The sequence below is a fragment of the Candidozyma auris genome, chromosome 2 (genome assembly GCF_003013715.1).
Source record: "Candidozyma auris chromosome 2, complete sequence".
NCBI lineage: Eukaryota > Fungi > Ascomycota > Pichiomycetes > Serinales > Metschnikowiaceae > Candidozyma > Candidozyma auris.
Window position 1 is genome coordinate 751,398 of NC_072813.1, and position 24,578 is coordinate 775,975.

Sequence of the window (24,578 nt, forward strand, 5' to 3'; positions counted from 1 at the left end):
AACCTTGTACTGCAGACAATCTAGGGAGGATCTCCAGAGAAAACCGCACGCGCTTTCAGGGCACCGGTGAAAAGAAAGCGAGTAAAACCAAAGAAATGTAAAATTCTTTAGTTTTGAAGTGTATCCGAGAATTTTTGCAGCTTTATTAAATTTCTGCAGATCTCTGAGACCTCGTATTATTCTCGATTCTAGAAACCCCTTTGGATCTGCTCATTTTCGCCTGTGGGCGGCTGCAAATGTCAGGCATTTTCTTTTTCTTTTCCCGAGGCACACTGCGCGCTAGCTTCTATAACGTCATGTGTGGCAGCGGCTTCTCTGAGGGTACACCGAAGAAGGCCATATTTCTGTTCAGGATATTTCCAGAATGGCAGAAAATTTTTTTATTCTGGCAATAATTATTATAATTTCTTTTTGACTCTATACTTTTTGCCTCGTAATTTATCGCTGTCCTCTGGCTGCCAGGCACTTATAGTTCAAGCACTTATGGCCGCACACCGATGATTGATCTTTGAGTTTCGAGATGAGGCAGTTTCAGTTTGACAGGGGCAGGCAGCCAATTAGGGAAGCCGAATCAACTTGTCAATATCAAGAAATCCACCTGAATTTGGGGAGAGAGCATAGTCACAACGGAAATTATGTATGCAGCTGTGAAGATATACCTAAAACGGCTCTTCACGGTTGAGTAGTTCCGTGTAATTTTTGTCGTTGAAGAACAGTACGCTTTCATTCAAGCGTTGGTTTTTTGGAGATATTCTTCCGAAATGTTCTTCCATGGGGCTCCGTTAGAAGATTGATCGAGTGTGTTAGAAAGAATAGTTCCAGAATTGTGGTCAAGCATTACCCTTTCAGAGGCTCATTTTTTTATTAGGTACTCACCTTTTACTCTTTTATTTTTTTTTAATATATCGTAATGCATCTCATGGGCAGCAGTGGCCACCATCAACGATAAAGTCGCTGCCTGTAGTGAAGGTGGAGGCGTCACTGGCCAAGTACAAATATATGCCCTTCAACTCTCTGGGATCTGCATCTCTTCTCATGGGTGTTCTCCTAAACCACTCCTCCTTAGTCTGGTCGGTCATTTTGGCAGAAATGGGCGTGTCGATATACCCGGGCGACACAGAGTTGGCTCTAGCAAACTCTGCCCATTCAACAGCACAGCACTTAGTCAAATGAACTACGGCCGCTTTGATGGCATTGTAATTGGCCTGCTCTTGAGGAAGATTCACAATGCTCCCTGACATTGAGGCGGTGGTGATCAAATTACCGTGACCCTGCTTTTCAAAAATCTCTCCTGCCGCACGAGCACAGTAGAACACTCCATTATAGTCTGTCTGTACAATGTTGTCCCACTCTTCAAAGGTCAGCTTGAGAAGACCGGCGGTAGCTGGGATACCTGCATTGGCAATCATCACATCTAACTTGCCAAAGTCCTTGACAACCTCTTTAGTTGCGGCCACTACCTGTTTCCAGTCCCGGACATCTACTTTATACGCTTTGGCTTTGACCTTGTATTTTTGTTCGAGCTCTTTCGCAAGCTCGAGAGCTTCTGTGTTTCTGAAGTACCACAAGGCGCAGTCACCACCGGCCTCGGCCAACGCTCTGGAAACCTCCCTTCCGATCCCACCGGCAGCGCCAGTAATAATCAGAACTTTATTTCTCATTGAGAACATCTTAAACACGCTATCGGGGAGCTGAGGGTTTGGTCTTCTGATCGAGGCTGACATGATTTGGGTGCTAAGGGCTTTAGTTTTTTGACATAATTGCAATATGTACCTCTTGCCTTTATATATGCTGAGAATGTGTATGGAACGTTTCTACGTTGCAGAGGAGAGTGGTGGTAATTCGGATAAGAGTGACCCTCTGCCAATGTCGCTTCGGACTTCTGTCGCACTCCGAGATGGCCAACTTCATTTGCAGCCAAAGTGGACGGAATCGAGTAAGTCATCTGTTATTATCGGCAATACACTTTAAAAACTTTGTTCACTCGTGCTAGCCTCGATACGAAGTGAGTTCCCTATGTTTCTGGATTAATGCGATTGCCAATCTACCGCTTGGCTGATGAATTTGCTACTAGATATACGCCCAATACTGAAGCAGATATAGTCCATGACTTATGGTTTCAAAGCGACAACTAAATATTTTTTTTTATATCTCTTTACTAACCTCCTTTTCTCAAATTGCAGTCTCGTCTGTGACACCAGCGATCATCACCTTGATCACATCTGTCCTACCCTCTTTGACCAAATTAAACGCCTTCTCGGCGTCCTCAAACTTGAACCGATTAGTCACGAGCCTCTTCACATCAATCTTACCTGAGGCGACCAAGTCAATTGCTGTAGGGTAACAGCCGGTGGTGTATCTGATTGTACCCGTCCAATTGAGCTGCTTGACCAACGCTTCGATAACTGGGAAGCCGACAAACTCTCTTCCCATACCAGTTTGTACAAACGTGCCTTCGTGCTTTGCCAAATAAACACCAACTTGAATACAAGGCTCTGCCCCTGTTGCCTCCAAGATCACATCGGCGCCAGAACTTCCTAGAGAGAATTCCTCCTTCATCTCATCAGACACACGAGTGGCATACTCTTCGGGACCCTCTTTCTCCTTTTTGGGCGGCATTTTGTAGACACCATCAGCACCAAAAGTCTTTGCAAACTCCAAACGTCCCTCGGAAATGTCTACCCCAATGACTTTCATACACCCAAAAGCTTTAGCCACAGCCTGGCACAATAAGCCAATGGGCCCGCATCCAAACACAACCACCGAGTCAGTGCCCTTCAATTGAGCTCTTTTCATGGCCTGTACGGCAACACTGACTGGCTCCACCAACGCGGCCTCTTCCATGTCCATGTGGTCTGGGATCTTGTAACAGTAGTCGTAGGCGATGTTGTAGTAGCGCTGCAAAGTTCCATCCCAAGGAGGAGTGGCCGCAAAGTGTATGTCTTCACACATGTTGTACTTTCCGTCACGACAAAGTTGACAGAAGCGACAAGGCACACCAGGCTCCATAGCGACTCTGTCACCTTTCTTCAATGCGGTCACTTCAGAGCCAACTTCCACGACAGTACCGCCCAGCTCGTGGCCCAACACCATATCTTTCCCCTCCTCCAATTTGTATTTGCCTATTCTTCCCTGCTGCCAATAGTGAACGTCACTTCCACAAATGCCAGTGTGTTGGACATGGACCCTCACTTCCTTAGGCTGCAATGGACGAATGGGTCTGTCTTCAAAGGTGACGTTTTTGATTGATTTGAGAACGAATGCTGGGTTTTCAATTGTCATTGCCCCTTGTGGAATTTGGTAAAACAAATCAAGACGATTCAGATGCTTTTAAACACTGACACGGGTCTTTGTGGACCTGAGGAGAACTTTTTCGCAGCCACCCCCTCGAATACCAAAATTAGATCCTGTCTCTTCTGCAAGCAGGTGTCACCCTCAATTTGGTCTGGATTGTGCCGGTAGCGGCCGAATTCCATTCCTGAGAAGTTTCTATCGAAACCATACCAAAGGTGAGGTTTGCAGTTGGCGCCTAACTGTCGTGGCCCAGTATTTCCATGACTGCCTATTGACATTGACTACTTGTATAGCCAAAGCTGTTTATCGATTATTGCATTTTCTCATATTGATAGCAAAGTCGGCCACCAACGGTGCGTTCGGCAGACTGTCTCCGTCACCATTCTCAGCCGATGATAAGACTTCTTCATTGAACACAGAGGACGACCGCATCATCTAGGTGCCGCTCATCCCGAACACACTGCTCCTATTTGACCTGGTCTCGCCCCCAAAGTACAGGGGTCACTCTTATCGGGAATCTGTCACCCCAGGAATCTGGGGTAACTCCATCGCGCAATATTGGCCGCATACAAGATCACTCCGAGACCTCATCAGTATATAGCCAGTTACGTTGCTTCCACTATAGATTGTCAAAAGGCAAAATGCTCTATAAACCTTCTGAGGCTCCTGTCTTTGACTTGTTTTCACTCAAGGGCGATGTCTCTCTTGTTACTGGAGGGGCTCGTGGAATCGGTCTAGGTGCTGCCATAGGCTTGGCTGAGGCAGGATCTGACGTTGCTATAACCTATAATTCGTCCAAAGCAGATGAGGTGAAGGCCGTTGAAGAAATTTTCCGGGAATTGGGAGTACGCTTCAAAGCATACAAATGCAATGTGGTGAACAAGGAAGATATCGAGTCCTGCGTTCAACAGGTTCTCAGGGACTTTGGGAGATTAGACGTGGTGGTACCAAATGCTGGTGTGGCCATCCAACAAGAGGCTGAAAAGTTTACGTTGGAGAATTATCGCAAGACTATGAATGTTAACTTAGATGGAGCCTTCTTCACTGCACAGGCGGCGGCCAATGCGTTCAGAAAACAGAGAGGTAAATCGGACTCTTTCAAGCAAGGAAGAATAGTTTTTACGGCTTCAATCTCGTCTATCGTGGTAAACTATCCTCAGCCACAAGCACCATACAATGCTTCAAAAGCAGCTGTAGTGCGTTTGGCCAAGTGCTTGGCTGTGGAATGGGTTGACTTTGCTAGAGTGAATTGCGTGTCTCCTGGCTATATTGCAACTGAAATGACAGGCACACAACCAGAAGAAAGGAAAAAGGTCTGGTTCAGCCAGATACCAGCGAAGAGAATGTGCTCTCCGTATGAGCTTAAAGGTGTGTATGTCTTCTTAGCTAGTCAGGCATCATCTTATGTAACTGGCGAGGAGGTTATTGTTGGTGGAGGCTACGCCCTTCTTTAATAGATCAATAAATCAGAATTGCTGCTCAATGTCAAACGAGGATGGCCAAAGCATAGTGTGAAGCTGCATTAGTTGGGACATTGGGCTCTCATCAACTGCTATTGAAGAAAGTGCCATGTTTTCGGCGTTCACTGGGGAGAATTCTGTTGGTTTATGCTCTTGCTGAGTCAGACACCCAACACCTAAGCTACTTATGAACTCCGATATTCTTGCTGCTGGGGGGCAAATCATCAGAATCTTATCTATGATTTTCTGCGATAAGAATACTTCGTTTCGCCAGCGACCAGCTTCTGGTGATACTGGATCATTTCGAAGGCAAACAAGTGGCATCAACAAGGCTGGTATAAGGAAATATAGAGAATACCAAGCGTCCATTCTATTGTATTGCTTCTTCTCATTCCAAAACACGTTCATGCTCTCAATCGTAGCGCTGCATTCTTGAAGGCAGATATCGCCTGCTCTTGCCTCATAATCATTAACATGTTCGTGCTTCTCTGAGAAAAGTCGTTTCAACATGAAAGTCCGATACATTATTGTCCTTAGATTCCTGCAGCGCCAATGAATCACAGCATGGGCTAGCCTAAATTTGGAAGGCACACTTTGTCCTTCCTGAAAATAGCTTGGAATAATCAGCTTGTACCTTCCAATGTACTCAGTGTCCCAATGTAAAAGCGCTTCAGCCAGCGGGAATGGATCACTTATGATGCGCTCGTAGATACTATTGCTGAAGATATGAAATAGCGCTTGAAGACGTACACTTGTATAAATGGTTGGTCCATCTTCTTCACGCGGAGTATTGGTGGTCATGGCAGTTAGGTTGGAATCTTGCACGTTCATAGGCAACTTAGCATCAATGCCAGCGCATGGGATGCCCAAAGGTCTCCCATAGGTGATTGTCAGGCCACAATCAAAAATATAAAGGCACCACCACACTCTACGGCGCATTTCTTTGTTAAGCAACAGGTCGCCGTTATCTGCAATGTCCTTGTGAAGACCTAAGCCCATAGCCATTCGAGCAGCGAGGCCGAGGTAGTTGTATCCGGAATTCGGTCTATCTCGTTTCTGTAAATAATTCGAGATGAGTGCCAATGTCTGTACGAGAGTGAGAGAGCCTGTCTCCAAATCCTCGATCGAGAGTTCTTTCTTTGCACAATCAAGAAGCGTCAAGTCATCGTCATCTTCAGCATTAGTAGCCGACATGAATGATCCAATAGCTGCAACCATATATAGCAATGAACGCCATCCTGGAGGTGCCTCAACAACTTCATTCATTTGTGCTATGAACAAGGGACGGTGCACAATTGGATACGACACATGGTAAGTCTCGAAATACATGTTTACGTAATGCTCAATCCTTTGCCTCGATGGAATTGGAATAGAGGCAATGCTGGAAGCTGAAGAGGGCGAGCCCTGGGAAGCCGAGCCTTGATGCTTGGGTTTGCTCTGGTGTAGGAAGTACCCGCCTCCTACCAAGTTAATGAGAGCTGCTGAGCTTGTTGCTCCCAAGTAGCTATTTGACTCAGTTGTGGCCATACCGTCTGTCACTGAGAGCTTCCTGTCGAGCATCGACCGACGCTCGTCCCATGAGAACTTGCTGCTACATGTGTTAGAGAGAGGTGAGGATGCGCTTGAGCTTTTTGGTTTGTAGCCATCCTTGTTGGTATTAATTGTAGGTGGAAGATATTGGGGGACCTGAAACAAGAATCTCAGTTCCTGCGACTCCACATTGTCAGAGTGTCCCAATAGCAGCAGAATGTTCATGATTGGAGTTTGAGCTTCCTCCATGTTATCCCTCACCTCTAGCCGTTCCACTCGTCTACGCTTTGGTCGAGCTATCTCTGCCAACTCCGGAATCTCGTCTATACTTGCTCCATTACGAAGTTTCCCAAGCAACCGCAGCAAGTCGATATCAGGATATTGGCGGGTCAAGATCTGTCGGGTCAACGAGAGCTCCTCCTCCACCTCTGTCAAATGCTTTCTCGTTAGTGGAGATCGTTTTTGCTGCTCATATAAGCAGTGTCTCTTGGCAGTACGACAAGCTCCACAAACGGGAAGCTCACGGGCGCATTTGATTCGCCTTCTTTTGCATTCGTTACAAGCAAATCTGTTGAAATCACTCTCGTTGTCAGAGAGCATGATGAGTAAGCATTGGCTAGTATGTCAATGGGTGAATCTTTCGGTGATGAGGGCGACAGGCGTCCGGCTGGGGAATGTACAGGCCCCTGGCGCGAGGTTGGGGATTTGGGCTCATGTACAGGCTAATACTGTAAAGCATCGTTCTATGCATGGAGACTGTCGGACAGCTTCGCTTGTGTCCGCAAATAACAAAACATGGTTCAAAAACCAATGGAGTGGCTTTGCCATTGATGAAATTGAAATTTAGGAACAGTATGACGTACGCAATAAATTTCACTCGAATTGAGTGCCTCAACAACAAAAAGTGGATGAATCAATTTGTGCATCATCGATTTGTGTCTTCCATCACAAAGGCATCTACTGGCAATAAACCTCGAGCCCTTGAGTCCATCTCAGAATATCATTACGTGGTAGATCTTGCTAGAATCGTTATCGAAATTTCTTCATCAAAGTCAAGGCAATCACACCCAAAATGACGATGCAGAGAAAGACCGTCATCTGGGCAACTCTGCGCTGTCTCACCAACTCATCATGCTCATTAAATCTTTTGGCCACAAACTCAAGCATGGCAATTCTGTCTGCCATCGTCTCTGTCATCACTTCTTTACTGCTCAGCATTCGTTTCCTGCAATCATCGAGTCTTCCGCTCAACGTCTTCAACAACTCATCTAGCTTCTCTAGCTTCTCCACGCTAACTTGCAATTGCAGACGAAATTGACTCTTGAGACCGTGTGTGGATTCCGAAAGCTCATGATGCAACCTGTTGACTTCCTCTGAGAGTCCATTTAAGTAATCATCAAGTAAGTTTAGCTGTGTCTTGGGAGTATCCATATTCGTCGTGTCCGTGTTTAACCGCCGCTCAAGCGCCTGCGCCGAGCTGTGAAGTGTCAGCACGACTCTATCCAAGACTTTATTGTTGTCCTCTTCATCATCCACCCCCAAAAGCATCTCAGTCACTTTGCTAGGAAGTTGAATCTCCTTATCTATAGGTTGGTACTCTAGTTTCCCGTTTCTCGCCAAGTCCACAAATTCTTCTCTTGCCGTGATCTCCGGTGACTGTAGAAGCTCATCCTGTCGAAGTTCTCGTGCTGGTGAGTCTCCCACAGGTAATCCTTGTCTAAATGCTGTGACCAAATCCGAGTAGCTCTGCGCTTTCAGCGGGGTCTCTGACTTAGGCATATAAAACTGCTCTACAAGTCTCTTTTTCGCCAGAACTTCACCTCCATTATGTTTGAGTCCTTGCAAAGGCAGAGTGGGGCTTCGGGGCAGCACAGACGTGTTCTTTGTTCGCTTTCGTTGCGATTGCATCATGTTGAAGCTGTTGCCGGCCTTCGGGCTCGGTGTACTTTGGTCTTTTTTCGTTCCATTATTATTTTGATTGCCAATCATAGGAACGTTATGATCGCATGTACAACAGACTACGTATATGATGAGGAGGTGATCTCGTTATCGTGTAAGCTGTTGCACTATACCTGCTGTGTGCAGAATCATGATTCGTTAGCAAGACTTTCTCTTGGATACGGTCTAGTACGAGAAGGTAATGTAGGGAATGGGCACCAAAAGCTACCATGACTAGCGTAAATATGCATTTTATTAATGTGAATTAATTTCAGTGTGGTTTTATACGTTGCGGTGAAGCCTCTTAGTTTGATTTGTTTTATTGGGCTCAGTCTCTTACTTTCCGGCTGATCCACGGGCACCAGCGCCAGAGGCAATAAGATCCAATGTCTCTTGAGTCAACTCAACAGGTGGCAATGGCTGGCCAGCCTTCGTAGGCGCGGGCAAGAAGCCAATCTTCACCAAGTAGCTTATGTAAATACCCATTTGGTCGGCATCAAGACCGTCTCCAGCGCTTCTATCCTCACCCAGGAGCTCGGCGTCGGCTTTCAATGACTTGACAGCATTTTGGTCATCCAACTCTGGAGCTTTCGTATCCTGAGGTAAGTTATCGAGGACAAAGTGAAGCAAGGGAAATAATGCGGAGTCTCTAGACTCCTCAATAACAAACTTTTCCAAAGAGGATCTCCACTCAGGGTAGTCCTGGCACTGCAAGTCGTAGCCGTAGGTCTTGAGAGATGCAAGCATGTCGTTGAACTTGATTCTTGGATGGCCTGTGACTTGTGCAACGGCCAAATAATCAGCTATGGGAGGATGGAGAGCAGTTGCAACAACAACACGAGCAACTTGATCCACTGGCACAGCGTTGACATTGTTCGAGATGTCTGGATACGACCCCAACTCAGCGCAGCCCTTCAACATTCTCAAAAGGAAATCGTCGGTGTTGGAAGCACCTGTCTTGGAGTACCCAGTAACATATCCTGGTCTTGTAATGCATCCCTTCAAACCTCTTTCACCAGCTCTTCTGATGATGTACTCAGCAGCCCACTTTGACTGACCATACCCGGTGCCCAAACCAGTGCTAGAACCGTTCAAGTCATCCAGTTCAGCTATACCAGCAAAGCCTCTTGACGTCAACTCATCCGAGGCATTAATGAAGTAGTCACTATCAAGAGTGGAAGTCGTTGAAACGAAAGAGAATTGCTTAGGCTTGCCCTCACCGGCCAAATTCATTACATTGATGGTCGAAATCACATTGGCATCTCTTAATTGAGAGTATGGGTAGACCCAATGAACCAATGCACCGTTGTGAATAATGACATCGATAGTGTTGGCAAGCTTCGACCACAGAGTGGAGTCTAAGTTGAACTTAGGCTTGCTCAAGTCACCAAGAACGACTTCGATCTTAGAAGCCCAATCTTCATTCCAGATTCCGTATGTTTTACCCGTCTTGCGCAATCTCTCCAAACCAGCCTCAGGAGAGGAGGCTCTAACGTGAGCGAAAACTCTGTAATCGCCCTTGCGACTCAGTAAGAGATCGCGTAAAATAAAAGAGCCAAGAAAACCAGTAGCACCAGTAAGGAATACGTTGATGCGTGAAGTGAAGTCCAACTTCTCCAAAGGCTGGTATTCCTTGAAAATATGTGTTCTGGCAAGCTCTTTAGCATCATCGCTGTATGTGAGCGAGTTATCAATCTCGACTTCGTGGTGCTCAGACTTGCCGTCTGCCAACTGAGCAGAGTCACCCTTGATATACTTGGCAACTTCCTTGGCGAACGTTTCGATTGTCGGGTTCTTGAATATGATGCCCAATGGGACATCAACATTAAGCTTCTTGCGCAATTCGAAGATCATTCTGGTACCGAGAATTGAGTGGCCACCAAGATCGAAAAAGGAATCGTCCTTCGCAATGGTTGCGGGTCTGTTCGGTAAAACCTCGATCCATAAGTCACGAATTGAGGCTTCCAAATCGTTGAAGCTTTCCTCTTCTTGATTCACGCCTCTCTTGTCAGCAGCCAAACGTGCAACAGCTTCAAGCTGGGCAGTATCGGGGAACGCCAACTTTGGCTTGTCAACTTTGCCATTTGGATTGAGAGGTAACTTGACCAAAGGTACAATTATCGTTGGGATGGCGTACAGAGCCAATCTCTTCTTCAAGTGCAGCTTGATATCCTTAATAAGAGCACCATATGCTGCCAAACCACTCACAATTGGATCGTCTTGCTCCTCAATATCAGCTTTGAGCTCGTGCAACTCAGGGCATTCCTTTGGAACAATGTAGGAAATCAATGTGGGCTCTTCACTTTTGTCTCTTCTCACCAAAGTGACATTTTCACGAACCAATGGATGCTGTGACAAATGAGTATCGATCTCACCCAACTCAATACGGAAACCTCTTATCTTGACTTGATCGTCAGCTCTTCCGCAACATTCAACATTACCATCGGGCAAGTATCTGCCCAAGTCACCGGTACGGTACAATCTGTCTCTCGGACCAAGCCAGCCATGCTGTCTCCATTCTTGTTTCGAAGCATCCGGATTAGCCTTATCTTCTTCGATCCATTGCTGAGGGTCAACGTACCAGTTTGTGACAAACTTCTGTTTGTTCAAATCGGGCAACCCACGATATCCCTCAGCAAGACCAGCTGCTCTGACATAGATCTCTCCGATCTCTCCCACACCACAGGTTTGGGAAGCGTCATTTCTGTTGACCACCAACATCTGCACGTTGTACATACCAGTACCGGCAGGCATCACATCCTTTAAATTCTTCAAGAATGTAGGATCGGCTGCCCTTGACTTGATCTCAAAGTACGACACAGCACGCTGGGTTTCGGTGGTACCATACATGTTGACAATATACACATTTTCGGCAAGCGTTTGCAAGCGAAGACAGTCTCTCTTGGTCAAGATGTCACCAACAAAGAAGGCATGGTGCAAGCTAGGAATAGGCGTCGTAGCCTGTGCACTCAAAAGCTGGCCCATAGCAGGCGTGAGATGAGTTACTGTGGTACCATATTCAGCCATCCACTCTGCTAACTTGCCTGGAGTTCCAATATCATCAGCAGTGGGCACAATGAGTTGAGCACCCAAAAAAAGTGGGGTGAACATATCTCTCTGAATAGGATCGTGAGCAATTCCTGACAACATGGTGAACTTGTCATTCGACGAGAGACCAAATCTTTGCGCCATCCATGGAAAGTAGTACGCAAGAGAGTAGTGACGACCCAACACACCCTTAGGAACACCCTCAGAACCCGAAGTGAAACTCAAGGTAGGGTTGCAGTCTGGACCCACAATAACACCAGTGGGCTTGTCTTTGAAAGACTGATATTGTGCCAAGACATCGTCAGATGAGTCCAGTGCACCTCCAACAACAGTGCCGTCATCCTGGAGCTTTAATTGTGGGATTGACGTTACAACATTGAGCTCGTTCTTGATGTAATCCTTGACCAAATCGTCCAACACGCCAGCCTTTTCCAAGCCAATGAGACCTTGGGGTTTAGCCACAGAAAGGTATATGTTCTGTCTCGCTGGAGGGTAGGCTGGGTCAATCACAGAGAATGTAGCACCAGCCTTCAAAACACCCATGACAGCCACCATAAGATCAACACCTCTGTATGCGTAAATCATCACAATGTCACCCTTCTTGATGCCAGTCTCCTTCAAGTAGTTACCAACTACATTCGAAGCCTCATTGATTTGCTTGTAAGTGAAGGTTCTCGTCTTGGAGTTCGGGTCCATGAACGACTTGGTTTCAACGACACATGTCCTGTCTGGGAACTCCAAAGCGTTCTTCATGAATATGTCCTGAATAGCACCTCTGTAACCACTCCAGTCCAAATTCAATGTGGGATCCGGGAGATGCTGCGTTTGCGTGGGAGTGATCAAGCTGACCTGAGTGATTTGAACGTCTGGGTTCTGGCACACGGCAGTGGTGAATTGGGCAAATTGTTCCGCCAAGATGTCCATCCTCTCCGACCTATAAAGTAAAGCATTATAGAAAAAGTGCAACTGAGCTGTCTTGGGGTCTATGAAGATGGCCAAGTCTCTCACAGAGCCCTTCACCGACGTCTCCAACTTCTGCGAGTCTCTCGCATACTGGTAACTGATCTTGAATAACGGAGGTCTGGAATCTAGGCCCCTTTTCTCCATGATCGCCTGTGAAATGTCGTCCAAGTTATGATACTCAACCTTATGCTGGTTAATATCAAACTCATGACGAACTTTCTCCTCCAATTGCTTAAACAGCATCTTGGCATCCACCGTCAATCTCACGATGAAAGGTTCTCCTCTCGCCTCAGCGTCCGTGGCAATTACCACATCATCATCACCAGTCAACCTATAAATCAATGCTGCCAACACTGCCAATCCAGTGACGAAATCTGGCTTGACACCGATGGTCACCAGCTTGACAGCTTCGACGGACCGGTTATTTTCGGGCTTGAGGAAGTCGTGCGGTAACACCGACAACGTTGGGTTTTCTAGGTAATTGATCCAGAAATCAAGCATTCCGTCTCTGAAGTTTATGACCTTTTTTTTTCTTTATGAAGTGTGAGTTGAGAATCTTTTATGGGAAGATGAAATCTGTGGGGAGGTTTTTCGGTGGTGGGCGCCTGCATCTAAGTGCACGCAAAAAGGTGATTCAGAATAGGCATTTTGGTTATCTCTTTGCATTGTAGTGAGTCACTCGGTAGTATTCTGGTAATCGTGTGCAAGTGTATGCAGGGATCTTAGTTTCCTCTTAGTTCAGTGGAAGGTGGAGTCCACCTGGGAAAACCCAAGTATTTAAAACTAATATTGTATTCAGTGAAGCTCATAAAGCATTTTAACGAGGCTTGATTATTTTACTCTCGCATGATTGCTAGTCCTGCTCTGGGTTAAGTGCCTCGTTCGATGCACAAGGGATCAGTCGATGCCTAAAGAAAACGTGCTCCGTGGGGTCATTCGGGTCACCGAATATTTTCATGGAGCTGAATTTCGGGTCATTGATATATTTGAATTTATCTGCAAAAGTTCAATTGGTGAAAGTGATTGTTACGGGTGTGAAGCCCACCACTCCGCAGAATTCGCAGCCAATCTTGGGATACTAAAACTACAATAGTGCACATCTGGAGAGTTTCATTATTACAATTATGGTATCTTAATATCTTTTACCAAAGGTTGAAATGTCGCGATATATATATAAATGCATTTGGGATTAGTTCATGAACAAGAATTGAAGGTCGTCCGGGGTGAGCCTATTGACAGCTGCATCATCGTGATTAATAGTAGCGTGAATCATGTTCGCTTTCTTATCTTGCAACTCGATAATTTTCAGCTCTATACTGTCCTCAATACAGAATCTTGTGATTCGAATCGGTCTTTTCTGTCCAATTCGGTGTACTCTGTCCATCGACTGCCACTCCACACTTGGGTTCCACCATGGGTCCATCAAGAACACCTGTGAGGCTTCACACAAGTTCAAAGCTACACCTCCGGCCTTCAAAGAGACAAGGAAAATCTCCACCAGTGTATTCTCCATGAAGTGTTTGATAGTCTTGTCACGTTGCTGTGGTGACATGGACCCTGAGAGCTTGACAGTTTGGAATCCGGCACACTTGAGTCTCCACTCGACCAAGTCCAACATGGATGTGAACTGAGAAAACACAATCGACTTGATAGTGTGTCTATCTGACCGTAGCTTGTAAAGCTCCTCAACAAGCGCCTCGATTTTTGTGCTCAGCCTCCATTCACCACCATGTGTTCCCATTTTGATTCGGTTCACAATAGAAGCCTTCGAAAATTGCTCTTCGTCGACTTCAAGTGCCGGTTGTTGCAAGTCAATAGAAAGACCGATGTGGCAAACTGGACACTCAAGCTTCTTCTCCTCTCCGGAAAAACTCTCCACGTACTCTTGGATACACATACGACAGAATTTGTGATGACACTTGGACTCAATCGGTTCTTCTGCTTCGTCGTCACAAAGCTGACACATAACTACGCCCTCTATATCTTGGGCAATTGAGTTTGTGCCAATACGCTTCAAGACTAGATCTGGATGGTCTGCCAATTGTCTCATTCTGGTAATCAATGTGAAGATGTTGGCGTAATTGTTTAACACAACACCCTCTGCAACATAATCGTTGAACTTTCTCTTCGAGTCACTGTACAACGATGTGTACAAATCCTTTTCCTCGGCATTGAATTTGTCCCTTCTGATCTCAACGATCCTTGGAGGTAACCCAAGATCATCAGCACGCTCAAGCTTTGTTCTTCGAAGCATGATGTTTCGTAAAAGTAAGCGGATATGCTGAAAAGATATAAGGCCATCGCCTTCAATGCCATGCTTCTGTATGTTTTTCAACATGAAGTGATTGAAAAAATTGGTGTGAACCATGGGTGAGTGTCCACATTGATCACAATGTCTCCAATCTGAGAATTTCCACTCGCTTGAAGAGCACTCACACTTTGTGCAAAAGTATTTGTAAAACGGATCAAGCTTCATGAAGCGAATCAAGGAATACATTTCACCAATTCTGTTTTGTAACGGTGTACCAGTCAAGCACCAGCGCTTTTGGCAATTCAAGTCATTAGCAGCCTTTGCCGTCCCGGAGGTACGGTCCTTGATGTTGTGTGCTTCATCGAGAATTACTCGATAGAACGGCAATGCGTGCAAAGGAGACTTCTGCTTCACCACACCGTTCTTTCTGCGAAATCCGTAACGCTCCTTTCTGTAGACACTCTCAAGGACAGAGTAGGATGTCAATATGACATCATACTTCATAAGTTCGTCAATCTCAGTCTCTCTGTTGGCACCGTGGAACAAAAGAACCTTGAGTTGGCCCTCGTGAGTATGAGCCTCGATTTCATTCTTCCATTGCATCAACGCCACAGTGGGACCAACAACCAAGTTGGGGCGTTTCAGCGTGTCACTCATGAAAAGTGCAATCATCTGAATTGTCTTACCCATACCCATCTCGTCCGCCAAAACACCGCCATTGAACTCTCCTTCTTCTTGCTTCAAGAGCCAGTTAAGACCCTCCAACTGAAAGGGTAAGAGCCTGATATTCATCTTGTCAGGCTGCTCTGCTCTCTCCACGGGTACCCCTGCAAGAGACTGGAGATATGGAAAGACATCCTTCAACTCAGGGTGCTGCTCATAAAGTTTGTTAGTGGTACGAGTAAAGTACGGCACTTTCACCTTCGGCTCTTTTTTCTTCCTTGGCTTTTTACCTTTCTTTTGAGAAGGACTTGGGCTTAGCGAGACGCGTTGTTTGAGCTTCGGCCGTTCCGCCTCCGTCCCGTTGCCGTTTGCCTCACCTACAAGATCGTCCTCGTCACTGTCAAGATTAACCGCGTTCTCGATATTTGTCCCCTCCCGGTGTCGCGAATGACTCACAATGGCGATATCGTCATCCTCGGATTCAGGATGATCCTCTATGGTGAAATCCTCATCATTATCGTCATCCGATTCCTCTTTTTTAACTCTTTTTGCACTCTTACGCTGTCCACGAGCCGGCCTTTTTTTTGAGCTGCCGTTTGGAACAACTTCGATCACATCTTCGTCTGATTCTTCTTTGTAAGTTTTCGTTTGTTGAGCCAGTTTCCGTCTAGATCTGCCGTTTCTCTTCTTGCGATCAGGATCGTTCACGATGAAACCGCCCTCCTCGATATCGGACGCGTAGTCTTCTTCAAGATGTTGTGAGCGCGTCATATATGAGTCAAAGGATTTATACGCGTCTCGAAATATTTGTCGTCAACCCCTTCTCCTTCTTTTCAACAGCTAATGTTGAAAACGTGTGAGTTGAAAAGGTTGAAATATGCCTTCTTATCTGCTATATGACATGCATATGCGAAGGTTGATATACCTTGTGTGCAGGCCGCTAGCAACGCTCCATTGCTTGCTAAGAGCTATGAACAATGATTACTTTCTTTAATTTTATTTCTTGATTGTACTACATCAAATAACAGAGAATCTTTCCTAGAGCTCATCATCGGCTTTGTTGGTTTCGTGGAGTGCGACTACCTTTAGCTGAAGAAGTATATATCACGGAACTCAGGAGATGAGCACACTCATGAAATTTGCCACAAAATGAACTTGACGGTCGCAACCAAGAAATGGTGGGAATCTCTCCTTAATACTTTTTCTGAGTTATGAAGTAGAATTTATTGGAACCTATTATGATATTGTGACAATAAGGACAAAAAGAATAGCCACAAATTGTTTCAATATGTGGAGCGCATGTGGCACAAACCACAGGCTGAAAATGACGAGAAGCAACAGCCGCTCTCGAGCAAGAAGAAGTAACTAGATTACAATTATCTTTTTGTTTGTTTTTTTTTAGTCTTTGATAAAATGTGCTCAAATGAAATTCTTCTTGTTTTTTGCAACTATTGGAAATTGCTGCGAAAAAATAAGTAAGTGTGTTGATGATGGACTAAGCACCTCTACGCTTCAACACCTTGAAAGTAATTCATTTTAGAAATTCATCTGAACATAATGTTTCACCCATGCCCGTTACATAGTTTCTTAAAATGGCCAGAAACATACATGTCAAGATGAATTATGTGGCGAGTTCACTAACGCTGTCACCACCACAGGTCTAGTCGGAAAGATTTAAGATATTATCTTATGTGTGAAATTTTTCCTAAACAATTCAAAGCTCTACAGCACGATCTTTCGAACAAACAGCGACAAAAGGTTTTGTGTATCAATGTGGTCTAACAACTTCCTTCGTATTCACTCGACATTACTCATTCTGAATGAACTGTCAGTAAAGCTTCAGATAATTGTTTGCCCACAGATTCTGATCCATGTCCCTTGTAATCGACAACCCTACAATTCTACACAAAGCACCGCCCGCTTCACAGACCTGCCCGTTTCTCTTCTCCAATACGTAAATTAATTACATGTTACATGCTCATAGCAGTTTAACGACCACGAGAGGTGGTCTTGGTGTGCTGACCTCTCACCTTCAAACCCCAGAAGTGTCTGATACCTCTGTGAGCTCTGATCTTCTTCAATCTCTCCAAGTCGTCTCTCAACTTGGACTCCATGTTGTTGGCCAAGACATGGTAGTCCTTGCCGTCAACCTGGTCCTTCTGTCTGTTCAAGAACCAAGCTGGGATCTTGTAGTGGGTTGGGTTTTGCATGATGGTGACAACTCTCTCCAACTCTTCCTGGGTCAACTCACCGGCACGCTTCTTCAAGTCAACGTCGGCCTTCTTGCACACCAAGTTGGAGTATCTTCTGCCCACACCTCTGATCTTGGTCAAGGCGTACATGATCTTGATTCTACCATCAATGTTGGTGTTCAACAAACGCAAGATGTGCTGGAACGAACCGTCTTCTTGGACAACTAACGACATGGCGGCTGGTGTTGTTTTGGTAGTTGGGAACAAATTCAAGAGTCTTTTGGCTGGAAATTTTTTTCCTCTTCCTCCCCAGTGCAGGTGCGAGTAAGTCACGTGAAGCGCAGTCGAGGACACTTAGTGAACCGTGTATGTGAGGGCGCTGCGGGTCTCGCAGTCATTAGGGCTGGAGCCCTATAGAGGGACCCCTAGGCTTCGTTCTGCAAGATTATAGTGATACCCTTTTTGCTAAACAAAGTCTTATTCTAGTAACTACAACTTGATTCAGGTGCTAGTGTTGAACCAACGCTTGCTTTTCTTGAATACTTAATGTGGAACATGAAACCGCTTTCGCAACCAAAGTACTGAGGTATATATGTACGTCGTAATGTTATCAATATGGGCCTTCTTATCAAACGTAACTCATTCTAGCTTTGTTTCAGCGGTGTTAAAGCAACGATAATTCGACATGAGTGGAAGGTCAAAATCAACTTGTTCACCACAAGAGTCCATAGCAGTCGTGCGACCAATTTAAAGGAGCCGGTGCTGCTTCTTACTAAAGGCTGCTTCCAAAGACTACTGATATGATTTCTACCACAGCAACTTGCACTTCAAGATGTATTATTGCACGTTTGCATCCTATCCCAATTATCTATGTACAGTGACCTAAAGGTCGTAATGGGCAACAAGCCAGTTCAACGCTGCCTCCTCGATGTATACTCTATTGGCCTTCAACAAGTCTCTCACTTCAAGCGCGTCCTTCACCACAACGTCGGTTTTCCTCGCCCTCTTCTCCGTAGCCTTCATCAAATTGTCTCTTTGCACATCAGTCACGAAAAGAATACTCAATCTTTGCAACCCGTGGCCTTCCACAAACTTTTCCATCTGGTATGGGTGTTCGAACTCAAAGTCTGTAATCAAGCGATCGCTTTCCGCCTTCTGCTCCCCTCCAATGATATATAACTGGCCAGCTCTGTACTTATCACTCAATGCTGTCTGCATGCCTTTGGCGTAGATCTTGCGTGGTAACTTCGTCAGCCAGTCATGTGGTGCTTTAATACCGTGTGCCTTCAATCCGTTGTCTCTGGTTGGCGAGTTGGCATCACCAACTCTCGCTCTACCAGTACCTTTCTGGGGATGCAATTTTCTGTTTGAGTATGGCTTGTCGCCTTTTGTAGGAACGTTCTCAGACCCAAAGCGTGCTCTGTCGGCCTCAAACACAACAGCGCTCCACAAGAAATCCCTTCTGAGCGGTCTGTTCAAGAAGTGGTTTGGATATGCAACCATCTTGTGAGGTTCGAGCGATGGGAAACTTCTGATGGATGCAAGGGTGTACTTGGGAGGTATGCCCATCAGCAACGGGGTCTCCAGGACGCCGGTAGCAAGGGATCTAACAAATGACCTGAGCATGTAGATTCGGTTTGATAGTCGATGAAAGTAGATGGTGCTGGGTTGAGTAGATTTTTTCTATGGTAGATCACGTGCGCACTCGTGAAGTGGTAGGACTGGGACATACTGATGGCTGCTAAAGTACGTGGTTCTGCTTCATATGCAAAAATAGTTCATTCGGTTATAAACTTTTCGTAATTCGTGAATGGCGAGTAAACGCCGCTATTCTTCAGAGTTTCTGTGCAATGCAGGATCACCGGACTCGGGCTCCTCTTCCTCTGGAGGCGACTCCGCTTCATCATCGCTTGCAATGATGAAATCGGCATCGTCATCATGTCGCCTAGATTCCAATTCTATATCTTCGAATTGCAGCGTTGGTGCATAACGACCTCGAGGATCTCCTCCGGTCAATTTCAGAAAAGCCCTCGAGAAGATAGAGCCCTTTGAATCAATATTTGGACCGATACCCAATTCCTCTTCCTCCAACTGGTCTGCCCACTGGACGTTCTTTTTCCTATTTGACGACTTCGTCTTGATGATGGATGCTGGACGTGACCTGTAAGCGGAAAAGAGAGCACAAACGCCCCATATGAGAACAATAATGACGGCAAACTGAATAAGACGCACGAATGCGCTACCGTAGTGTACCTCTGAGCCGTCGGTGGTGCTTGTGCTGTTGTTTCCTCCGACCGGGACGGAAGAGCCAAGAGATGACGTCTGAGAGTCACCAGGTTCAGGCTTAGTCGGCCTACCGTTGTCCTCGCTATAGGACAACGCGTGCGTGATAAGCTTAGGCTTCTCGTTCAGATTATCCACGACATCATATCGCTCATACAAGATATCAACCAAAGCGCTCGATAACTCGGGCTTATCGAACGGCACCATGTGGGAGGCTTCAAAGACGTTTACGTAGGTCAAGTTGGCTTCGCTCTGAAGATATCCTCCCTTCTCGCCTTCGTGGATCCAGTCGTATGTTGGTAAAGACTCCGAGAAACCCTTCTTACCATTCCAGTCCAAATCTCTGACGAGGTACTCTGCGCCCACATAATTACAGATTATATCCCTGTCTCCGTGAAAGAGCACAATTTTAGTGTTCTTCAAAAGGTCTGGAAGAAGAGAGATGGCAGGAGGAAAATCACGTTGGTTCAAGTGGGTGCCAACGTTGCCCCGACACTCTTTCCAAGATATCTTATTCTCCAAGTTCAAACTGTTCATCACATTATTGTCACGCAAAAACGGGGTCACATACTGGAGATCTGGTGGCCAATGCATGCCGCAAGAAGGAAACGAGTCCTTGAGCTTGTAGTCGTACATGTTGAAGCATTGCTCGTTCTTTGCAGCGCGGTTGTCCCTCGTGTACTGAAGCAAAAGACTGAGCACGTTGTCACAGACCCTCGTGGCCAAATCAGCGGCAGCAGGCGTCTTCTCAGCCTTGGCATGGTCCACCCGTTTTTGGCACTCCTCTTGTCTCGAAAGAAGATCTCTCCAGTTAGGATGGTTTGTAGAGATGATTCCTGCTTGCTGAGCAAACGGTAAATACGAGAGGCCTTGCGTATACGGGTCGATGTAGCCGTTGCCAATCAAGAGGCCCGCCAAATGAATATCAGGCATGTGCTCAATGATGCCGTGAGCAATGTAAGGAATATACTGGCCTGCAAAACTCTCACCTGCCAACATGATATCATAGTGTCGCTCCTCGGGGAAAAGGTCGAAGTATTTCTCCAAAAACGTCTTGAAGTGCCACGATACGTCGTTCAAGTTGTTGGCATAATCGTCAGAGTACGAGAAGCCAGTGCCCGCTGGCTGGTCCACGAACACAATGTCGGCCCTCTTATGCCACGACCCTTCATTGTACACCACCTCCTTGTGCTTGTTTACCCTGAGCGGGCCTGCTTCCATCAAGGCGCCATCCATGGAGGAACACCCGGGCCCACCGTTTAGCCAGAAAATCAACTTTTTCTCTGCCACGGGCGCCTTATGCTGATCCTGGAACTTCCAGAAGAAATAGTGTGTGTCGTTCTGCTCATAGAGTCGAAGCTGCCCGGCAAACATCACGGGGATATCTTTGGTATCGATCTTGAAGAGCCCCGGAAGTGAGGTGACCAAGTAATCTTCGACAGAAGAGCCTCTTTTTTGGGAAAGCTCTTCTCTGGCAAGCTTGATGGGGTTTGCCCACGCTGCCGCAAGAAGAAAAAATAGCCATAACATTTGGCGGGTGCTGGCGATCGTCAGTTTGTAGATTGGTAGCTGTGCGGTTTAGGAGGTGGATCGGGAAGAAACTTGATAATGCGCATGGCGCCCAGAGAAAGATTGTTGGCAGTGCACTTCCAGAAGAGGCAAAAAGATAGAATCACGCCTGATAAGAAAAATTGGAGAAAGGCTATAAGTTTAATGGATAAAAAGGTTTTTCTTGAGCTGATCAGTGTTGGTTTATTTTTTCGAGTTTCTTATGTTCGTGTTGGGGTGCTCTTCGGGAAATCTGCTCCCCTACTATTTATGGAAAGGTGCCTGTGGAGACTCGCTTTTTTCGCAACCATTCTTAAAGAAAAGTGCTTAGAGTTAGACCGCTACTGGGCTGGTGACTACTTCTAATTTATGTCATATTTAAAACAATCTTATTAGGGAGCTAATATTGGAAATTATAGTCTCGCACAAAAGCCTTTATTATTGGCCTGCTCAGCTGCTGAGAGGCTCCACGTTCCAAATGTTCTCGGCATACTCGTCGATACACCGGTCTGAGGAGAAGAATCCCATATTGGCCACAGACAAAACTGACTTCTTCACCCACTGGTGCAAGTGGTCCTTGTCTTGCAGGTCTCCGCCGTGGTGGCCGTAGATCTTCTCAAGTCTATCCTGGCACTCTAAGTATAAGTCGAAGTCATCGGTCACTAAGTAGTAATCGCCGTGGTGAGTGATGGACTCGATCAAGGGCCTGAACTCGTGTGGGTCGCCAAACATGCCCAGGTAGATTGCGTCAAACACCCTCTGCAACGTGGCTGGCACTTTGACGCCTTCAAACCGGTGCTTGTGTCTAATCTCTTCCACAGACTCGGCCAAGTTACCGAACAAGAAGATGTTCTCCTCACCTATCTCTCTGGTAATCTCGACATTGGCACCATCCACTGTTCCAATTATAAGGCCACCGTTGAGGGCAAATTTCATGTTGGACGTACCCAGAGCCTCTGTACCAGCGGTGGAGATGTGATTAGACAAGTCAGAACCTGGGCAGATAATCTCGGCCTTCGACACATTGTAGTCAGGAATGAAGACCACCTTCAACAAATTGTCAATCTCAGGATCGTTGTTGACAACCTCACCAACAACATTGACCAAGTGAATGATGGTCTTGGCCATGTAGTAACCAGGAGCGGCTTTACCACCAATGATGGTAGCCTTGGATATGTAGTGCTTCAACTTAATGTCGTCAATAGAGACACCTTCCTGAATCAACTCTTTGATTCTCAAGTACCTGTAGATTGCAGCAAAGATATTTAATTGCTGTCTCTTGTACTCGTGGATTCTCTTCACTTGCACGTCGAACATTACAGTGGGGTCCAACTCTATGCCAGTCTCTGTCCTCACAAGGGTTGCAAGCCTCCGTTTGTTGTTAAACTTGATGGCGTCCCAGCGCTTCAAGAAGCTGTCGTCGTCCACAAATTTTTCGAGCTGTTTCAAACGACCCAAGTGAGTCAAATACTCGTAGTCTTTATCATCAAGCACTTCAGAAATCAATGCCGCCAATTCTGGGTTCGCCTGGCGCAACCATCTTCTTGGAGTAATACCGTTAGTGACGTTGATGAACTTGTCGGGGCCAAACACCTTGACGAAGTCCTTGAAGATAGTCGTCTTGATCAATTCAGAATGCAATTCAGCCACTCCGTTGACCTTGTGAGAACCAATGATTGCCAAGTAAGCCATTCTAACGGACTTAGGCTCACTTTCTTCAATTACAGAAACACGACTGAGCAAGTCTCTGTCCTCAGGAAACCTTGACTCCACGCTCTTCAAGAAGTAATAGTTGATGTCGTAAATGATCTGTAAGTGTCTAGGCAATAAGTTACCTAAAAGATGAACAGGCCATTTCTCCAATGCCTCAGTCATCACCGTGTGGTTGGTGTAGGCGAATGTTTTAGTGACAATGGCCCAAGCATCATCCCAAGGCAAGCCTTCAATGTCCACCAAGATTCTTTGTAACTCCACGATGGCCAAAGTGGGGTGAGTGTCGTTCAACTGAATGGCAACCTGGTCAGGGAATTTGGCGAAGTCGCTCTTGTGGTTCTTTTTGAATCTTCTGACGATATCATGCAAGGAGGCAGCCACCCAGAAGTACTGCTGCTTCAAACGCAACTCTTTACCCTTGTCGAAATTATCGTTTGGGTACAAAACAGCAGTGATAGACTCAGCGTTCTGCTGTGCAGCCACAGACTGTTGGTAGTCACCAGAGTTGAATTTGTTGAAGTCAAACTCACTGGTAGGTTTGGCGTTCCACAAACGCAAGTTGTTGGTGTTGGTAGTATTATAGCCTGGCACAGGGAAATCACAAGCAACGGCCAACACTCTATCACCACCGTGCCACACAGTCTTGGTCAAACCAGTTTTCTCATCTAACACTTCCTCGACGTCTCCGTAGAAGTTGACAGGAATCTGGATCTCGTGTCTGTCAATTTCCCAAGGGTTCGAATCCTTCAACCAGTAATCTGGAGTCTCGACCTGGTATCCATCGATGATTCTCTGGCGAAAAATACCATACTGGTAGTTCAAGCCGTACCCCCAACCAGAATAGTTCTTGGAGGAAAGGGAATCCACGAAACAGGCAGCCAACCTGCCCAAACCACCATTTCCAAGCCCGGCATCAGGTTCCTCTTCAAGCACATCCTCAAGGTTGAAACCCAACCCATTGAGCGCCTGCAGCACCACCCCACGGCTCTTCAAGTTGATTAAGGCATTGTCCATAGCTCTGCCCATGAGAAACTCAAGCGACAAGTAGTACACACGCTTCCCGTCATGAATGGTCTGCTTCTGCTGGGTGTTTGCCCAGTCCACAAGCAAGTTGTCTCTGATGGACTCCAGCGCAGCGTGGTAGGCGGCCATGTTATCGCAATTGTACATGTTTCTGGCCAAGTTGAACTCGACTTTGCTGACAAAAGACTGCTCGAACTCGTCGTTGTTGATGACGTTCTTCCTCTCCTCCTCAGCTCCCAATTTTTTGGAGGTGTCCATGTTCTGGAGCTTGGAGTACTTGCGCCAGATCTGCTTTGCCGACTCTGGGATCTGTGCATCATAGGCAATGATCTGGTTTTGTGTGAACCCGGTGTTGGTTCTTTTCAACTTAGGCTGCGGCATAGCCGCTGGCGTCACGTAGTCACCCATCGAACAAATGAAGAAAAAGTAGTAGTAACAGTTGGAGAAGCTGAAGAGTTGCTGCGAATTGGCCTGCGAGTTGGGCTGCGAGTTGGGCTGCGAATTGGCCCATTCATGGCGCCATGCCGACCCCCCTACCGTGGGGCATCCCGCCGAAGCCGGCACAATGAAGCAAAGAGAAGGTGGGCTTCAATTCCACGAATAATATCCAAAAAGAAGCGATATTGGCACCCATCGAACCCGAGAATGCTGTTTCTGAAGCAACTTTTCATC

General features: G+C 46.2%; 11 protein-coding genes across 11 annotated transcripts; 1 reads left to right on the plus strand and 10 right to left on the minus strand. All coding sequences in view use genetic code 12, as the record gives it.

Moving 5' to 3' along the window:
- Positions 1-917: 917 nt before the first annotated feature.
- Positions 918-1,724, minus strand: CJI96_0001803 (uncharacterized protein; the record flags this gene model as incomplete). Its single annotated transcript, XM_029035331.2, has 1 exon — positions 918-1,724. One exon carries the CDS (start codon positions 1,722-1,724, stop codon positions 918-920), a length of 807 nt encoding a protein of 268 aa, XP_028890573.2.
- A 448-nt stretch (positions 1,725-2,172) lies between these two features.
- Positions 2,173-3,282, minus strand: CJI96_0001804 (NAD(P)-dependent alcohol dehydrogenase; the record flags this gene model as incomplete). Its single annotated transcript, XM_029035332.1, has 1 exon — positions 2,173-3,282. One exon carries the CDS (start codon positions 3,280-3,282, stop codon positions 2,173-2,175), a length of 1,110 nt encoding a protein of 369 aa, XP_028890574.1.
- A 653-nt stretch (positions 3,283-3,935) lies between these two features.
- On the plus strand, positions 3,936-4,748 carry CJI96_0001805 (uncharacterized protein; the record flags this gene model as incomplete). Its single annotated transcript, XM_029035333.2, has 1 exon — positions 3,936-4,748. The coding sequence occupies one exon, from the start codon at positions 3,936-3,938 to the stop codon at positions 4,746-4,748; it is 813 nt and encodes a 270-aa protein (XP_028890575.2).
- A 12-nt stretch (positions 4,749-4,760) lies between these two features.
- Positions 4,761-6,884, minus strand: CJI96_0001806 (Zn(II)2Cys6 transcription factor; the record flags this gene model as incomplete). Its single annotated transcript, XM_029035334.2, has 1 exon — positions 4,761-6,884. One exon carries the CDS (start codon positions 6,882-6,884, stop codon positions 4,761-4,763), a length of 2,124 nt encoding a protein of 707 aa, XP_028890576.2.
- Positions 6,885-7,313: 429 nt separating this feature from the next.
- Positions 7,314-8,195, minus strand: CJI96_0001807 (uncharacterized protein; the record flags this gene model as incomplete). Its single annotated transcript, XM_029035335.2, has 1 exon — positions 7,314-8,195. The coding sequence occupies one exon, from the start codon at positions 8,193-8,195 to the stop codon at positions 7,314-7,316; it is 882 nt and encodes a 293-aa protein (XP_028890577.2).
- Positions 8,196-8,558: 363 nt separating this feature from the next.
- Positions 8,559-12,734, minus strand: LYS2 (L-aminoadipate-semialdehyde dehydrogenase; the record flags this gene model as incomplete). The annotated part of the gene is made up of 1 exon (XM_029035336.2): positions 8,559-12,734. One exon carries the CDS (start codon positions 12,732-12,734, stop codon positions 8,559-8,561), a length of 4,176 nt encoding a protein of 1,391 aa, XP_028890578.2.
- Positions 12,735-13,422: 688 nt separating this feature from the next.
- Positions 13,423-15,918, minus strand: RAD16 (DNA repair protein RAD16; the record flags this gene model as incomplete). Its single annotated transcript, XM_029035337.2, has 1 exon — positions 13,423-15,918. The coding sequence occupies one exon, from the start codon at positions 15,916-15,918 to the stop codon at positions 13,423-13,425; it is 2,496 nt and encodes an 831-aa protein (XP_028890579.2).
- A 1,217-nt stretch (positions 15,919-17,135) lies between these two features.
- RPS18 (40S ribosomal protein uS13) lies at positions 17,136-17,573 on the minus strand (the record flags this gene model as incomplete). Its single annotated transcript, XM_029035338.1, has 1 exon — positions 17,136-17,573. One exon carries the CDS (start codon positions 17,571-17,573, stop codon positions 17,136-17,138), a length of 438 nt encoding a protein of 145 aa, XP_028890580.1.
- Positions 17,574-18,221: 648 nt separating this feature from the next.
- YML6 (mitochondrial 54S ribosomal protein uL4m) lies at positions 18,222-18,965 on the minus strand (the record flags this gene model as incomplete). The annotated part of the gene is made up of 1 exon (XM_029035339.1): positions 18,222-18,965. The coding sequence occupies one exon, from the start codon at positions 18,963-18,965 to the stop codon at positions 18,222-18,224; it is 744 nt and encodes a 247-aa protein (XP_028890581.1).
- A 201-nt stretch (positions 18,966-19,166) lies between these two features.
- Positions 19,167-21,152, minus strand: CJI96_0001812 (serine-type carboxypeptidase; the record flags this gene model as incomplete). The annotated part of the gene is made up of 1 exon (XM_029035340.2): positions 19,167-21,152. The coding sequence occupies one exon, from the start codon at positions 21,150-21,152 to the stop codon at positions 19,167-19,169; it is 1,986 nt and encodes a 661-aa protein (XP_028890582.1).
- Positions 21,153-21,620: 468 nt separating this feature from the next.
- On the minus strand, positions 21,621-24,314 carry GPH1 (glycogen phosphorylase; the record flags this gene model as incomplete). Its single annotated transcript, XM_029035341.2, has 1 exon — positions 21,621-24,314. The coding sequence occupies one exon, from the start codon at positions 24,312-24,314 to the stop codon at positions 21,621-21,623; it is 2,694 nt and encodes an 897-aa protein (XP_028890583.1).
- Between the last annotated feature and the right edge of the window lie 264 nt (positions 24,315-24,578).